This window comes from Chiloscyllium plagiosum, unplaced genomic scaffold, assembly GCF_037043375.1.
Source record: "Chiloscyllium plagiosum isolate Xiang-an unplaced genomic scaffold, Cpla_swu_hap1 HiC_scaffold_2, whole genome shotgun sequence".
NCBI lineage: Eukaryota > Metazoa > Chordata > Chondrichthyes > Orectolobiformes > Hemiscylliidae > Chiloscyllium > Chiloscyllium plagiosum.
This window is the reverse complement of record NW_028270140.1, coordinates 64,030,015-64,048,715: the sequence shown is the minus strand read 5'-3', so window position 1 is coordinate 64,048,715 and position 18,701 is coordinate 64,030,015. Positions and strand designations below refer to the sequence as shown.

Below are 18,701 nucleotides of genomic sequence, written 5' to 3'. Positions count from 1 at the left end.
TAATATGTAATTATTATCTGAAAAGTAGAGGTTTAGAGTGGAGTTGAGGAAAAATAACCAGTTGAGGGTGGTGGGTCTAGAATGCACTGACAGGGAATGTGGTAGAGATAGGTAACCTGATAACCTTTTTAAAAACAAACAGACTTTGATGAACACTTGAAATGTCATAAAATTCAAGGTTATGGGCCACATGCTGGTGTCCCCGAGTAATGTAGATTAGCATGGTTTTGGCTGTTAACAGAATCAATGGGCCAAAGGGCCTCTTCTGTACTGTATGATTCTACACAACTAAGTCTCACTAAAACATTCATAAGTTGCACATCTATTGAAAAATATTTTGCTTTTTGACCCTTTTGAAATCATACTTCCTCATATTAGTCTCAATCTATTGACTGAGCAGGCACTTCACTTGTCAAGTCACCTGGCATGGTGACAAATAATGGTCTAGGAAGCTGGATTAAAAAGGTGGATTCTTTTGAAAACAAAAACAAAACACTGAGTTGAAAGTCGAATCACCATGAAACTATTGACATAGAAACCATCAGGTTAATTAATGTCCTTTAGGAAAGGAAATCTGCCATCATTACTTGGTCTGGCTTACTTGTAATTCCAGACCCAACATGGTAGACCTTTTTGAGAGGGCAGTTAAAAGTCAACGGTTGTATCAACTGTTGCAAAGGTTTCAAAACAAAAATAAAGCGGATGAAACCAGATTGGTCACCTGGTACTGATGGAGACACCCGAAATGACAATGACAAACACAGGCCTGTGATGCTGCAAAGTTCCCCTAATATCAGAGAACTAATGCCAAAATTGGGACATCTGTGGGTCACACAGATGAGCTAAGTAACAGCCTGACTCATCCTACTGCAGTATCATACTTAGCATACAGTGTTCCAGACATGACCACCATCACAATAAAAATAGAAAAATTGCTGGAGAAACTCATCAGATCTAGCATTACCTGCAGAGAAAGAAAGTAAAAAAAGTTAACATTTAGAGTCCATTCTGACTCTTCTTTCAAACTAGCAGGTCAGATTCAGCAGAGGTGACAACACAGTTGTGTACAGGGCGGTGGTTGCCCTGTGAATCCTCAACATTGACTCTAAACCTGATGAAATCTCATGGCATCAAATAAAACGTAGGCAAGGAAACCCCCTCCTGAAATCACCTACCACACCCCAGTCAGCCAAAGACTCAGTACTCCATGGAGGAAGGACTGAGGGTGGCAAGGGCATGGAATGAACTCACGCTGGGAGTGAACTGTAAAAGACTAAACCATATGCAACAATCTTCAGCCAAACTAGCTGAGTGGATGACCCATCTTGGCCTCCTCCTGGAGGTCCTCAGCATCAGACGCCACTCTTTAGCAATTCAATTCATGCCACGTGATTCTATGGGATGTTGTTAAACTTGAGGGTGCAGAAAAGATTTACAAGGATATTACCAGGTCAGGAGAGTTGGAGCTATAGGGAGAGGCTGAGCAGTCCAAGGTTGAGGGGTGACTTCATAGAGGTTTATAAAATCATGAGGGGCATGCATAGGGAGAGTAGCCAAGGTCTTTTTGTTAGGATGGGGAGTTCAAAACTAGAAGGCATAGGTTTAAGGTGAGGGGGGGGGGGGGAAGAGAAAAAGATTTAAAGAAGAACCTGGCTTGGCTACTCTCCCTATCCATCGTGCCCACCACACACACACACACACACACACACACACACACACACACACAAAATGGAACTGGTGGAGGCAGACACAATTACAATATTTAAAAAGCATCTGGATAGGTATAAGAATCGGAAGGGTTTCAGAGGGATATCAGCCAAATGCTTGCAAATGGGACTAGGTCAGATTGGTCCAATTGGTCTGTGCCAACCAGACATCCCAAAGGTTCTGTTTCTGTGCTGTTTGACTCTACATTAAGAAATGGTTGGAGGCACTGTATATTTAAAAGGCCATGGGGCCCTGACAACATTTTGGCAATAGTATTGAAGGTATACGCTCCAAAACTTGTCCTGGCCTTAGCCAAACTGTACCAATCCAACTTCAACACTGGCATTTACTCCACAATGTAAAATGCACAGGTATGTTCCATAAACCAAAAGCAGGACATATCCAACAGGCCAATCAATGCCTCATCCATCTACTCTTAATCATCAGTGAAGTAACTGAAGACTTCATCAACCATGCTATCAAGCTCAGCATTAATGTGCTTACTGATACACAACTGATGTCCCACTAGAGCACTCCCCTAAATTCATTATAACATTGCTGCAAACATGGGCAAAAGAACTGGATTCCATAAGTGAGGTTAGACTAACTGCTATTGGCATTAAGGTTACATTGGATAGGCTGTGACATAAAGGACCCATACAAAACCAATCAATGGGAATCAGGTAAAAAACCCACAACTGGCCATAGCCACGTCTGGCGTAATAATTGGAAGGCAATTGTTGTTGTTGTTGGAGATCAGACATCTCTACAGCAATGGCTTAGGTTACTATTCTTGCCCAATCATCTTCAGCTGCTTCAAATGACTCATGTCAGAAGTTGGAGGTTTTCTTATGAGTGCCCCTGTTCAGCACCATGGTGCAATGGTGGCTCAGTGGGTAGCACTGCTGCCTCACAGCACCAGGGACCCAGGTTCAATTCCAGCTTTGGGTGACTGACTGTGTGGATTTCTGCTGTGTTCTCCAAATTCCTCCCAGCAGGTTAGGTGGATGGGTCATACTAAATTGTCAACATGTCCAAGGATATATAGGCTACGTGGATTCGCCATGATAAATGTAGGGTTATGGAGGATAAAAGTAGGAGTCAGAGTCAGATGCTGTTTGGAGCGTTGGTACAGACTGGATGGGCTGAATGGCCTCTTTCCGCACTGTGGGATTCTAATCGTTTTCAACTCCTCACATGCTGAAGTAGTTCATGTTCTAATGCAGTAAAACATGGTCAACATCCAGGCTTAGCTGACAAGTAGCATGTGCCGTTCATGCCACCCAAAAACTAGGCAAATCACCATATCCTAAAAAAAAAACCAAACCATTGCCATTCGACATTTAATGGCATTACCATTGCTGAATCTCCCAAATCAGCATCCCAGGCTTAACAGTGAACAGAAATTGAGCAAGCCATACAAGTAGTGATTGCAAGAGCTGGTCAGAGGCAAGGAATCCTGCAGAAAGTAACGCACCTCCTGACTTTCTAATACCTGTTCACCCTTGCACAAAAAAGGTACATGTCAGAAATGTGACAGATTACTCCAATCTGGCCTAAATGGAGTGCAGTTCCAACACCACTCAGGAAGCCTTAGACCATCCAGGACAAAGCAGTCCACTTCATTGGCACCACATTCACAAATGTAACTCACTCCTCCAAAGTACAGTAGCAGCAGTATGTATCACCTACAAGATGCATTGTAACAACTCATCATAGCTCTTTAGACCACACCTGCCAAACCCACAACCATTTACAAGAACAAGTACAGTAGATGCATGGGAATACCATCATCTGCCACTTCTACTTCATGCCATTCACCATCCTGACTTGAAAACATATCAGTTTCTTCAATGTTGAGTCCAAATTCTGGATCTCCCTCCCTAACAACATTGTGGGTCTACCAACAAATGGACTGCAGAGATTCAAATAAAGCTGCTCACTACCATCTTCAAGGGTAACTTTGAATAGGCAATAAACTATGACCCAGCAGTAACTGCTGCATCCACAAATGAATAAATAAATTTGCAAACCCCCTTTTTACCCAATTCTGCTTCCTGTCTAATAATTCACAGTGTGATGCAACCGAAACCACACATTGAAAATTGACTGTCCGCCGAGTCCCCCATCCGCCCAAACACCATGACAGCTCCATCACCCCCCACATGCAAACCACAAAACCTCCTTCTCAAAAGTTGCACTCTCAGGCCAGTTATTGTCTAGCCATCACCCATTGTTAACAGCTAACCTGAGAATGCAACTTCCAAAAAAAAAAAAGGTCCTGCGATCCACACATGAAAGAAGCGAAACCACCATGGCACCCAAACAGATGAAAGACCCAACAGACAATCAACCTCCCAATGCATAACCTCAGCCACATCACACTGCAAATTCCCGCTACAAACCCTGCGTGCCAGGATTGAGTCCCCCACCACCCGATGAAGGAACAACGCCCCGAATGTCAGTGCGCCTCCAATCAAACCTGCCGGACCACAACCCGGTGTTGTGTGATTTTTAACTTTGCCTATTTAGCCTATCCATACCCCTCATAATTTTGCAAACCTCTATAAGGTCACCCCTCAACCTCCGACACTCCAGGGAAAACAGCCCCAGCCTTTCAGCCTGTCCTTATAGCTCAAATCCTCCAACCTTGGCAACATCCTTGTAAATCTTTTCTGAACCCTTTCAAGTTTCATAACATCTTTCCGATAGGAAGGATACCAGAATTGCACGCAATTTCCAACAGTGGCCTAACCAATGAATTGCACAGCCTCAACATGACCTCCCAACTCCTGTACTCAATACTCTGACCAATCTTTGCTGTGAATTCTGTGTATTGGGGTTGGGCCCTCCACTGTCGCCTGGTGGGGGGAGCGGTGCTCCGAGGGCTGGTGTGCTCCCGGTTGAACCTGTTGGACTGTAGCCTGGTGTTGTGTGATTTTTAACTTTGTACACCCCAGTCCAACACCGGCATCTCCAAATCATAAATAGGCAAAGTCTTTTCCCTGGGGTCAGGGAGTCCAGATCTAGAGGGCATAGGTTTAGGGTGAGAGGGAAAGATATAAAAGAGACCCAAGGGGCAACGTTTTCACATAGAGGGTGGTACGTGTATGGAATGAGCTGCCAGAGGAAGTGGTGGAGGCTGGTACAATTGCAACATTTAACAGGCATTTGGATGAGTATATGAATAGGAAGGGTTTGGAGCGATATGGGCCATGTGCTGGCAGGTGGGACTAGACTGGGTTGGGATATCTGGTCTGCATGGACAGGTTGGACTGAAGGGTCTGTTTCCATGCTGTACATCTCTATGACTCTATGTTAGCCACAAATGAGCACCTTTGCATACTAATCTTGTGTGTGGCACCCTAACAAACACTATGTCCAAGTACAGCAAGTCTCCTGTTTTTTTTCCTTCATCAGTGACTACAGACATCCTTAAAAACAAAAAAAACACTGCTTCCTGCATTTTCCTGACAACTGATATCAGGCTAATTGGTCTAGAATTGCATCTTTTTGCTCTGGCACCTTACTTGAATAGTAACGCCTCAAATTTGCTAGCTTCCTGTCCGCTGAAATTCAACTCCAATATCTAGAGAACTTTGGAAAATCATAACCAAAACTATTAATTTACATACATAGAATTTTTCAAGCCTGCTAATGATGTGAATGAAATATTAAGCACATCCAACTTGTTTTCCTAAACTAATTCTTGCCTCCATTACTGGAACTTAAATAGTTTAAACTTCCAAAGTTTGAGCATTTAATTTATAAAATTTTGTAGTTCCTGATCCATCTCAATCTTTTTAGAAGATTGATACAATCCAATTTATTTTCCAATCTTTGAAAAAATGTTCCAGTTACTGTCCCAGCTTCTTCCCTTCTTCAGAAGTGACATCCTACTTGACTGACCTTCAGCACCTTTCTTAATCCTCACGAATCCTTTTACAAAGCACTCTACTCCAATGCTCCTCCTTCATTATCTATTTTGGTAGGGCAGTCCTTCTCTGGTTCCATTCATATCGAAGTCAGAAAGCAACCAGTATAGCTTCCCTATCTGCAATGATCTGTCCTTGGTCACAGCACCTATTTCACATTCTCATGGTGGATTTTTAGATCACGTCACTGACCAATAGCAAGTTCTAAATGCACTCCAATGATAAACTCCATCGCTGTCTGCTTCAAGATCCAAAATTCCAAACTGGATAAGCAGAAATATTGGGATCCCAATGATTTCACTTCCCTTGGCTACTGACTGGGATGGAACAAGACTGTTCACAACATCTATTTCCTATTTGATCCAGAAATAAGCTTCTGATTCTATATTCACTACGTATTTAAAACTGCCTACTTACACCTTTACAACCACCTATTTCCACCACGCTTCAGGCTAACTACTGTTGAAAACTTCAACTGAGCCTTTGTTACCTCTATACTTGCAGAACTCAAAGCTATCCTGGCTAGCCTCTCATTTGCCACGATCAATAATCTTGAATAAATCTATAACTTTGCTGCTCACATCCTGCTCAATTACTAATTGTCAAATGCTCACTATTGTTTCCTGCTTGGTGATGCCTCAATTTTAAATTCCATCCTGATTCGTAAATGTAACAAAGTCCAGCCAATACCTAGCCTCTTCCAAGTTAACAATACCCTGAAGTGCCTTATTTCTCCCATTCTGGTCCTCTGGTGCATGCCTGATTTTTATCACTCCATACTGGTGGGCCAGTCTTCGACTTTTGTCTCAGTTGTAAGTTCTGGAATGCTCTCTCCATTTCTTTGTTTTTAAAAAACCTTTTGGTCATTTGCCATAATATTTCCTCTTGTGACTAACTGCCAAATTTTGTTAATGCTCCTGCCAAGAAGCGGGTGGCACGGTGACACAGTGGTCAGCACTGCTGCTTCACAGCGCCAGAGACCCGGGTTCAATTCCCGCCTCAGGCGACTGTGTGGAGTTTGCATGTTCTCCCAGTGTCTGCGTGGGTTTCCTCCGGGGGCTCCGGTTTCCTCCCACAATCCAAAAATGTGCAGGTTAGGTGAATTGACCATGCTAAATTGTCCGTAGTGTTAGGTGAAGGGGTAAATGTAGGAGTATGGGTCTGGGTGGTATACGCTTCGGCGGGTTGGTGTGGACTTGTTGGGCCGAAGGGCCTGTTTCCACACTAAGTAATCTAAAAAAACCTTCGGATCTTTTACTAATTTAAAAGGTAAAACATTCATGCAAGTTGTCAATTTCAATTTCTAAAATGAAACCATTTGCCAGTCCTCAAATAGAAAATGCTCTGGTTTTGTGAATTTTTAAAATTCCTCCCATATCAAGTCAGATAATTTTTTGTAAAAAACATACCTCTGGGCAGATGGGACTTGAATAAGGGAGTCTTAGCCCAGAGGTAGAGACATTATCACTAGAACACTTTCAGTAGAGGCAATGGCCTAGCACCATTATCATTAGATTATTAATTCAGAGACCCATATGATATTCTAGGGACCCAGGTTTGATTCTCACCAGGGCAAATGGTGGAACTCAAATTCAATTTTTAAAAAAATCAATCTGGAATTAAGAGTTCATTGATGACTGCTGTCAATTGTTGGAAAAAAATCCATCTAGTTTATTCATCTTCTTTACAAAAGGAAACCCACCACCTACACATGTGGCCCCAAACTCTCAGCAATGTGGCTGTCTCTTAACTGTCCTCTGGCTATTAGGTTTGGGCAATAAATACAGTTCTTGCCAGCAATGCCCACATCCAGTGAATGAATAAAAAAACTGCTCTAATAAAGAATGGGAAAGCTATAATCAGAATGATTAGCTCCTGCCTCATTTAAGTAACTCGAATCGTGTGTACGCAACAGCAACTCAATTCATATATAAATTCAAAGAAGGTTTACATTTTGAGAAAGTAACTAATTCAGCAAAGAACAAATTAGACAGTGGGCATGGATTTCTGCAGACATTCTTTCAATCACCAACAGTAAAATCAGTGTTAAGAACTATTGAGAAAGCTGTTGAAACAGTATTGTGACAGATTATCCCACAGTAACTAGTCACCACTTTATCTCATGTGTGGCAGTAGCTTTTAATACTTCCAAGGCAGCAATGCTTGGCTTCATTGCAATTTCTTCCTTCTCTGTAAAATTAGTATCTGTAATTTAAAAAACCTACGAGATTTACACTTAAGACTAATCATGCTTGTTCTCCCATAATTTTAATGCTGCATAGATAGTGAGACTGTGCAAGGTTAAAGAAATACTTAGAGCCTGAGATTTCAGAGAATAAGTAAACAAATTTCACCTCGGTCTGGACAAAGGCATGGAGGCAGCCAGGCACCAAACCATTTGGCATGCTGAATTCCATCCTGGAAGGTGGTGGTAGTGGATTTTGGGAGTTTGACGCACAAGCCTATCCTAATTCCCACTACTTTCCAATTTGGTGAATATCACTGCTGGATGACTGTTTCACAGAGTGCAGGGTCAGGAACACCTTTCAACCCTGGTGTTGAAGTCTCAACCCAAAATCCCATCCAAGCCTCTGAACCTCAAATGAGGTCAGGACACAGGAAATGAAAGTGCCTACTGGATTCAGTTGAATACTTATTAGCACATATAGGTTAGTCCATTGAGAGATCTATCACAGATGCCTTTGTTGCAAAGATGTTATTTGTTCATTCTTCATTAGCGAGTACATCTTAGTGTCACCCATGCTTCTACACAACCTCAGCTTTCAAATCCCAAATAACAAACAAACAGTGAGTATGAATGGATCTAAATCACAGTGAACTGAAGGAAATGCACCAGCTGTACATCTCCCTCTTCTCTTGGAATTAGTAAAAATACAGCAAAGTTGTCATCACTACAAACACATTTAGGTTTAGCATGACATACTGTTATACCTCCAAGTCCCAGTTTTAGGGGATGATTCCACTCATTAAGCCTACTATTTATTTAATAGCAATGACAGGAAAGGGAAATTGTAAAAAGAAAAGTTACCTAAAAGGTTGATATGTGTTATTCCCCCCTATCAGTAGTCTGTAGGTTTCCTCTGGAGATTTTTTTAAGTAAATTACCTGGTGGAAACAAAAGTTGAGCATGAGTTTTCAGGAATCTTATTGCAGCACTTTAATGATATGTTTTAATTATGATATTCTGCTGTACAAAAGGCGTGAACACACTTTGCCCAAACAATAATATCCTAGCAAGCAATATAGATCTTTGATCAAAATGCGTCCTCCTTTTAACATTCCCAAGTGAAATAAATCTTTGGGATAACTCATGAATATCAGATTTTATAACATGATAAGCAATCCAAGTTTTGTACATTTTCCTAATAAATTAGAAATAAAGTTATTGAAGATCAGAGGAAAAGCTGTTTACAGTCCACTCCACAAGAATTACAATGAATCAAACCAGCATTGGAGTTACATCACAACACATGGTCAATTTGGTATTCTCCATCCATTAATTCTCAAGTTAATACAAAAAAAAGCCAAAATGCCTTCTAGAAGCTAGATACTGGGACATACATACTTGTAGTCTGATGCCATTTCTTTAAGCAGTGCTGCTTACTCTACCAGACATTCCCTCCACTGTTTCTGGAGAGTGAGCTTGAAGGTTTGAAAGAGTGCACTAACAAAATATAGATTTAAACAATTGCAAAAAAAAAAGCAAGAGCACAAATAATGTACAGTTTTCCTCCAGACTACATTTTAGACTAAAATCTTTACAAGCAAAGATGAAGTCAGTGTTAAACAAAAAAAAAGCAGTTAAATTAATACTTCTAGAAATGCAAATGAAAAAATGGAACAAACAAAAACTGCTGGAGACACTCAGCAGGTCTGGCAGAATTGACATGGAGTCCTTTAATGAAAGTAGTTCACTTGACTAGAGACATCAGCTCCAGTATCTCTCCATAGATGCTGCTAGACATGTTGAATTTCTCTGCCCATTTTGGTTTGTTTCATAGTGTCAGAGCTGTACAGCATGGAAACAAACCCTTCAGTCCAGCCTGTCCGTGCCAACCAGATATGGTAAGTTAATCTAGACCTATTTGCTAGCACTTGGCCCATATTCTTCTAAACCCTTCCTATTTATATAGCAATCCAGGTGCCTTTTAAAAGTTGCAATTGTACCAGCATCACCACTTCCTCTGGCAGCTCATTCCATACACACACCATCCTCTGCATGACAAGTTTGTCCTCCCTTAGGTCCCTTTTAAATTTTTTCCCTCTCTCCTTGAACCTTAACCTATGCCTTTTAGTTTTAGACTTCTCTACCCCTGTGAAAAGACCTTGGCTAGTCACCCTATCCATGATTTTATAAACCTCCATAGGGTCACCTCTCAGCATCCAATGATCTTTGTTTGATTTTACTGAAATATGTAGACAATTTCAACCTAAAAAGAGTGAGGGCTGCAGATGGAGTAGATCAGAGTCGATCAGTGTGGTGCTGGAAAAGCACAGCCGGTCAGGCAGCATGAGGAGCAGGAGAAATAACGTTACGAGCATTATCAGAAATGAGGCTGAGTTTCAACCTGGTGTAGTGCTTAATCTCTAATGTTAGTTACCCCCAATGAATGCTTAATTCTGCTAAATGGAACAGAAAACAATAAGGACAGTTGGCACAAGGCTTACATTCTCTTAAAAAAATGGCTCCAATCGCCCAATGTGAAATATAGAAATTCTCTACGAATGAAGTATAACAAAACATTTTTGTATGCATTCTATAAATTAGAGGGAAGAAATACAGACTTGCATTTATATAGTGCTTTTTATGATGACTAAATGTCTCAAAGCACTTCAGAGCAAACGAACTTTTGTAGTCTGCTGTTGTGTAGGAAACATAGCATTCAACATATGCATGGCAAGCTCCTACATGTAATAATGTAATTTTCAAAAAAGAAGAGTTGAGGATTATTTTGCTGATTGAGGTAAACAAGTTGGCCAGGATGCCAGAAAAACTCGCTGTCTTTTCTTGAATGACTGTTTCAATTTTTTTAAAAATCAGTTATGACAGTAGCCTCAAAATGTTCAACGCCAAACCTAATACTTCCTTTACGACAAAGTCATCAATATTTTAACTTCAATGCCTAGCAAATGCTGTAACAAGAACTGGTGAGCTCTATAATAAAACAAAGAACTATAAAATGCTGAAAAACTGAAACAGAAACAAAATTTTTGGAGAAACCTAGCAGGTCTAGCAGCACCTATAGACAGAAAGCATAGTTAATGTTGAATCCAGTGACCCTTCAGAACAGAAGCAGAAACAGAAACAATTTCTGCTTCTAATAGTTGCTATAAGCACAATTTCACACAATCATTTCAGACTTGCCGGACTACCCATTAAAACCATGTGAATCAAGTCTTCGTGGTAGCAAGACCAACCTGTGAGAATCTGTGGTGTCTGTCCCCTTTTATCAATCACTATAAGGACTTTCTCCAAGTGACCATGATTGAATAAAAACTGTATACCTAGTTAAATACTGCTTGGAAGTCTCTAGATTCCATACCTGGAATTTATGTTTCGATGTGCTGTTAAATTGTTGGATGTTATTTTGCTGCATTCTAATTAAAATATTTTCTTTTTTCCTTGGGGTATCTGATTACCTTTCAGGTGTTAGAATAAACTGGCCTTGACAGCATACCATTATTGGTACAGAATAAACCTGACAAAAAAAGTTGCCAACCATTGTTACTAATTTTCAACTTCAAAACTCACGTTCATGATAAACATTTGAAAAAATATTGTAGTGTCAGTTTAGACAGAACAATGTAACTCATCAAAAGTATACAAAATGTTTCAAGAACTAAACACAGGAAGTGCTGGAAATATGCACCAGATCTGGCAACATTTCCGGAGAAGAAAAAGAGTAAAAGTTGAGTTGAACTGGATTCTTGAGCATTTTCCATTTTTATATAAAAAGTGTCATAATGAACATTAAAATTACTGAATTACATTGTACTTGAATCTTCCTTTAACCATCATGTTTGGTTTTAAGTATTACCATTTAAATTTACATTCAAAGACAACTAATGTAGCTGTGATACCAAATACCCAATATAAGAGATCCATACGGATTTGAGGAATGAAGTGTGAGTCTGAGGTTGATGGCACAGAACCATAGACAATGCAGTTCCCATAAAAGAAAGACTGGATTTTTACTGCTTCTCTTGCCCTCAAGTTTAAAGGCATGGGGGGGGGGGGGGGGGGGGGGGGGGGTAGCAAGTTAAATGCCTGCCTGCCACCTTCCCACCTACCATGCTCCAGCACAATTTTACCAGCAAGAACAGAAAATACTGGAAAAGCTCAGCAGGTCTGGCAGCATTGATCTACAGAAACCAGAGCTAATGTTTCAAGTCCAATGACCTTTCCTAAGAACAATTTTGCTAGTGGTTGGGGTGGCATTGGGCCATTAATTTCCAGTTAAGGCCTCAATTCCCACACAGCAATATTCTCCCTACAGCCTCTACAGCACTCCATCCCCTGCTGTGGTCAGCCCTTAGTGATCATCAAATACTTACCAAGTTCCGGTCTGTAACTGGATGCCTTTTTAAGGCCAAAAAGCTGTACTGGTTGTGGTGCTGCTAATACTTAAGATTTGCTAACACCAGATGTAGGGCTTCCTGTTATTCAGCAGCTAAAAATCTTACCTCCAGCCTATTGATGTTTAATAACTATTAAAGGGATACATGGCAATTGTTCTTCCATTGGATCCTGACCTTTTAAGTTGGGGGCAAAAAGCACAACACCTCATAACTGAAACTATGCAGATCTTGCACAGTTGCAGTGCCTGTGATATCACATGGAATGACTACATTTCACCAACTTCAGCCATTAGGAAAAAGGTAAAAAGTTAAAGCAGAGGGTGCAATAAAGCTGTAGCACTTATAGGCCTAATGCATTAGGTATTAGTGCAAACTGAGATTCACTGTACCTGTCCTTGCATCCCCTCATGCTCTTGTGCACATTTCACATTAATCACCTTGTGCTTATACAAAAAGTTAGAGTCATTTAGTCATAAACATGTCCTTTGGTCCAATTCATCTATGTTAACATCCCAACCTGACCTTGTGACATTTGCCAGCATTTGGCCTATTTCCCTCAATTCTTCTTATTCATTTACCTATCTAGGCGCCTTTTAAATGTTGTAATTGTACCTGCCTCCACTATTTGCTCTGGCAGCTTCATATACAGATCACCCTCTGCATGAAAATAAAAGTTACCCCGAGAGCTCTTTTCAATTTGCACAAATACAACAGATAATTTCACACATAGTAAAAGTGGACTATAACCTATTCTGCTTTCCAACAGCAACATTGTTTAAAAAAAAGGTTGTCCAATTTGTAGAAGCTCTTTTCCTTTATTGGAAAATGTTTCCCACACTTATCTCAGAGCTTTATCCAGGAGATATCTGAAATCAGTATGATTTTCAGTTATCTTTAACATAATAACCAAACTAGACATACATCAATCTCCGTATCCCTAATACCCTAACACACCAAATATTGACAGCCCTTCATTTTGAACACTCAATAACTGAATATCTTTAGCTCTCCCAGCAACAAATTTCAAAATATTCATAAACCTTAAAGAAATTTTTCCTAAATGCCTGATCGTCATTCGAAGGATGGCAATTCTAAAACTCAGAATGGGATCACATGTGCTGTTGGTTCCAGCTAATACAAAAATACACACATTTACAAGAAGCCCACTTCTATTTTTGACGTGCTTTTTTCCATAACTGGAAACAATTCTTGGATGCCTTTGTTACATCTTAGCTGCTCTACAAGATGACAATTAACGCACCCCATCAGCTGAATATTATTGCTGCAAATTGGATGGGCCACCCTTAGCCTCCCAGCACATAGCTGGGAGACGTCGGTCAGCAATACAATATCATCAGATACAATATCAATCAGCTGCAGATATCGGAGAAGGCAAGTGAATGCCAAAAATAACCCTGCCAGTCAGTTTGAAACAATCATGTCAATTATCTGTAAGTTTTCAATATTTTCTGCACCTTTTTGGTGTAATGTGAAATGTTTAGAAGTGCTTTTTTAAAAAAAAGCATAGGTATAACAAGGTGGCACAAGAGAAGAGAAGATCTGCTGTTGCAATCCACAGCTATATCTAGTAATAAATTCTACCAGTGAAAGTGGCAGTGTCAATATTGGATGCCCAATGTTGATTTGCTAAGCTGAGGTGGTAGGGGCAGGAGTGAGCAGACTATACCCTTGCCCTCACCCTGCCGAAAGACAATAAAAGCAGCCCTCTGGTTTCTACACAGGAGAAATGCATCAACTTTGCTGACCATTTCATTATCCACTTAGTCATGTATTTCACTGCTCACCTCAACCTATTATGCTCAACTGTTCCATCTAATTTTCCTTGCAACCCACCAAAAATAACTTTATTCTTGTCATATTCAGTTTCACCCTGATTTTAATTCCAGTTTCAAGATGTTATCATTCATCTAGTACAATTATCAAAGTTACCCTCCTTCCCGTCCAATGTGCTTATTTTTTTATTTCATTTAAAATCTTTTTCATATAGATTTTCAAGATGCCTATTTTCTTCACTCATTCCAGCAATGAAAACTTTAACCACAATGTTTTATTTAGAAAAGGCAAAATACTGCTGGTCTGTTGAGGAGTTAATTTTGCAATCCAGATTCTGCATTGGTTGGTCCTGGGCAAAATCTATTATGGAAACTGCATAAATGCAACTTGTAGTGAAAATTACTATGGTTGATAATTCTTACCCTCACCCCTAATTTCCCCACAAAAAAAATTACATTTTGTATTTCTTTCTTTCATTTCAAAACCTACTCTTCAGAAGAGAATAGGTTTTGTTGATCTCCCTGATCTCACTTAAAGGCAAAATTTAAATCAGAGTTTTAATGTGCTGTGAGAAGTTCTACTATAAAACTCCACTAGAGACAGCACAGTAACATTACAAATTCATCCTCATCATTGTGTGGAAGTAGGTATGTTTATGTAATTCTAATGAGAGCTCTCAGTTAATTATATATATAAAGTAAATAATCAACTGCAGTACTCCAAACAAATTACAAAAATTGTGTGCGAGTGACAGCAAGTGCGAATTTTATTTTACATATTCAAAATGTAATGCCAGGTTAACAGGTTGGTATTACACCACACAAACTAGAAGTGTTCCAAAATCTTTTCCTGGCATATGCCATGTTAGACTACACTGACATGAATACAGCAGGAGAAAAACAGAAAAGGCCTCTGTATCTCTGCACAGGTAAGTAAATGAATTTATACAAAAATCATATGATTCTGCCCTTAATTCATATTTGTTGACTCTACTAACACATGAGGACAAGATGCAATGTTACTCAGTAGTAAAATAACTGGAGAGTCTTGTTCAGGTTAAACAAGGGAGAAATGGTCATTTGATTCAAAAAAGGAAAAGCTGACATTGCATTCAACACAGGTGAACAAAACATTTGAGTATACAGGATAATTCGGTAAAGAAAAGCCTTAACATCGAAAAGAGGCAATATTTTAACACCCACTGTGCTCATACGACAGGCTCTCTGGCATCTGGACGCCTAAGTGTTGTTGGCACTAACATTTGATTTATGAATCCTAAGCATGTTGTGCAAAGATAAACTAAGCAAAGATAAACTAAGCAAACATATGCACAAATGAAATTTCGGATCATAGAAAAGCTACAAAGTAGTGAACAATTCAATCCATTTTGCCCACATAAGAACAATTCACCAAGCTTTCTCCCTGCAGATCTTCTCTCCAGGTGTTTATCTAACTCCGTTTTTTTAAAAAAATTAGAAACTCCTCCCTGTACACTCAAGTCCTGGTCATCAAGATCAAGAAAAGGAGGACTTATCCTAACACCAGCCTCTGGGGAACCTTCTTCCTGTCCTAAAAAAAAAATTCTCGTCATGGGCCAACTTGAAATCCATGTGGTTACTATTCCTTTTATTCAATTGGCTTCAACAATATTGGCAAGCCTCTTAGGTGGCACTCTTTCAAAGCCTATATGGCATCAACCCAACCATGTGGAGAATTGCCCACTTATGTCCTGTAGACAAAGATCAAGACAAATCCAGCATAGCCAATTACCTAATCAGTCTAGTCACAATCATCAGCAAAGTGGTGAAAGGTGTCATCAACAGTGCTATAAAAAGAGCACTTGCTTAACAATAACCTGTTCGCTGACACCCAATTTGGATTTTGCCAAGGCTACTAGGCTCCTGGCCTTGTTACAGCCTTGGTCTAATTGTGAACAAAAGAGCTGAATTCCAGAGGTGAAGCAAGAGTGACTGTCCTTGATATTATGGTCACATTTGACAAAGTGCACATCAAGAAGCTGTAGCAAAATAGGCGTCAATGGGAATCAAGGGGAAAACCTCTCCACTAGATGGAGTCATACATGGCACAAAGGAAAGGTTAGTCATTTCAGCTTCGGGACTTCTCTGCACAAGTCCCTCAGAGGAGAGAGAGTGTCCTAGACCCAAGCATTTTCAGTTGCTTCAATGACCTTCCTTCTGTTATAAAATCAGAACTGGGATACTTGCTGATACCCGCACAATGTTCTGCAAGTTCATGATTCTTCAGATAATGAAGCAGATGCAAGACCTGGACAATATCCAGGCTTTGACTCACAAATGGCAAGCAACATTTTTGTTACACAAATGCTCGGCAATGACCATCTCTAACAAGAAAGAATCTAACCATCTCCCCTTGGCTTTCAATGGTATCACCGCTGAAAATTCCACTAACATGTTGGGAGTTACCATTGACCAAAACTGAACTGAACTAATCCTAAGTACAATGGCTACAACAGCAGGTTAGAGGCTAGGGATCTTGCAGTGAGAAACTCACCTCCTGACTCCCCAAAGTCAGTCCACCATCTACAAGGTGTAAGTCAGGAGGGTGGTGATGGAATACCACCACTTACCTGGATGAGTGCAGTTCCAGCAACACTGAAGGAGCCTGACACCATCCAGTGATTAAAAAGCCCCACATCAACTGCATTACCTTCAGCATTTTCTGTTAAATTATCAAGAATCCACCTTGTTAAATACAACTTTCCCTTTACAAATCAATGCTGGTTAATTTTGTCCCAGATCATCACTTCTAAAAATGTTCCCAGCTGAGGTTAAACTGGCTGATCTGTAGCTGTTAGGCTTATCCTTAGACCATGTTTTATTATGCAAAAACATAACATTTTCAATTGTCAGCTGGTACTACACTGTATGAGGATGGAAAGACCATGGTCATACCAACATGTAAATTTTTCCCAATTACCTACTTTTTCCTATGATTTGCATATTTCTATCTTAGTTAAAATTAATATAAATTATTGTTTAATACCTCAACTATGCACAAATTCTTTTTTGTCCTTAATAGGGCACATTCCTCCTTTTTATCATCCTCTTACTATTTATCTACCTATTGAAGACTTTCAGTTTCCCTCTTATATTGGTTAACCATCTCTTATACTCTGCCTCAATTTTTACATTTGTCCTCTAAAAGGGCTATATTTTCAGCATGGTTCCCCTATCTTGAATTTTAACATCTATTTTCTGCACTCCTTTTCTCTTTCATGTTACTCTTTGTATCATTAAGGTGCGCTCATTTGTTTGCTCCATCTTTCCTCTTTGTAGGAACGTATTGACTGTATCTCCACTTAAAAGACAACCATTATTCGGTTATTCCTGTCAATCTTTGATTCCAATGTACTGAGCGAAACCTCGTTGAAGTTATCCTCTCACAAAATTTTTACTCACCTTTTACCACAGCATGAACCTCCTCATACAATGATCATTGTCCCCTAAATATTGCATGCTAACACTTAATCCACTTGACCTAACTGATTTCCCAGAACCAGTGCCAGGAATGTCTCTTAGGAGGTCAAGAAATGTACAGATCCAGCAAATTTTCATGAACATGGGCAGCATGGTGGCACAGTGGTTAGCACTGCTGCCTCACAGCGCCTGAGACCCAGGTTCAATTCCCGCCTCAGGCGACTGTGTGGAGTTTACACATTCTCCCAACGTCTGCGTGGGTTTCCTCCGGGTGCTCCGGTTTCCTCCCACAGTCCAAAGATGTGCAGGTCAGGTGAATTGGCCATGCTAAATTGCCCGTAGTGTTAGGTAGGGGTAAATGTAGGGGTATGGGTGGGTTGTGCTTTGGTGGGGCGGTGTGGACTTGTTGGGCCGAAGGGCTTGCTTCCACACTGTAGGGAATCTAATCGAATCTAAAAAAAAACATAATTCATAAACTTCATGCCATCTTATAGAATAAATTTCAGAATTATACTCTAAAGATGCACTAGAAAAGTCCCACATTAGAAATGCTCTATATAGTTTCCTTCTAATTTCCCTCCAAATATATTCATTCATATCTTTCAAACTAGCGCTGGTGTATATAATACATCCATTAAATATGATACTGCTACTGCTTCTGAGCTTTAACCAAACCAATTGTGCCTTTAGCCACTCTCAGGTATCCTCTCTCTCCAGCAATTTGTATTTGCATTAATCAGTATTACAAAATCCCCTTTCTTTCTTGCCTTAGATAGAAAGTGTACAGCAAAGATAATAATACCCAGTCCAGATCTTCTTTAAACCAAGTTTCTTTTGTCACCATACCATTACTATACATGAAGGTTATCAGCTTACTGATCTTATTTTACAAAGCTTTCAGATACATGTAGAGCAAACCTAATTTAGATTCCACTTGCTCTGGGTCAGTGCTAATAACTTGATGTTACCTACTCTAGATCTGTCTATCCCATTTCTGTGCACCGTGTGTGTACTAGTCCTTTTCCCTCCACTATCCTCTTCTAGTTCCAACACTCCTGTGAAATGAATTTAATCCCACCCCAAAAACACTAGCAAAAAGTGAAAGAAAAAACTAATGTTTCTGTTCAGGTGTCAGCACTAAAGCAGATGTTCCAAGCATTTAAAACCCTCTTTGCTTCACAACTTCAAAGCATTGATCTGCTCTATT

At 40.0% G+C, this 18,701-nt stretch overlaps 1 protein-coding gene across 4 annotated transcripts in view; it reads right to left on the bottom strand.

Annotated features, from left to right (window-relative positions):
* Positions 1-18,701, bottom strand: part of LOC122561627 (dual specificity protein phosphatase CDC14A-like) — a 101,827-nt gene that overhangs the window by 45,593 nt on the left and 37,533 nt on the right. For all 4 annotated transcript variants that reach the window (XR_006315064.2, XM_043713557.2, XM_087997329.1 and 1 more), the window contains exon 5: positions 8,692-8,768. Coding sequence is in view for 3 of the 4 variants with exons in the window: in XM_043713557.2 (XP_043569492.1) it covers positions 8,692-8,768 (77 nt within the window). In the remaining variant the exon portion in view is untranslated. The remainder of the gene's footprint in view (positions 1-8,691; positions 8,769-18,701) is intronic.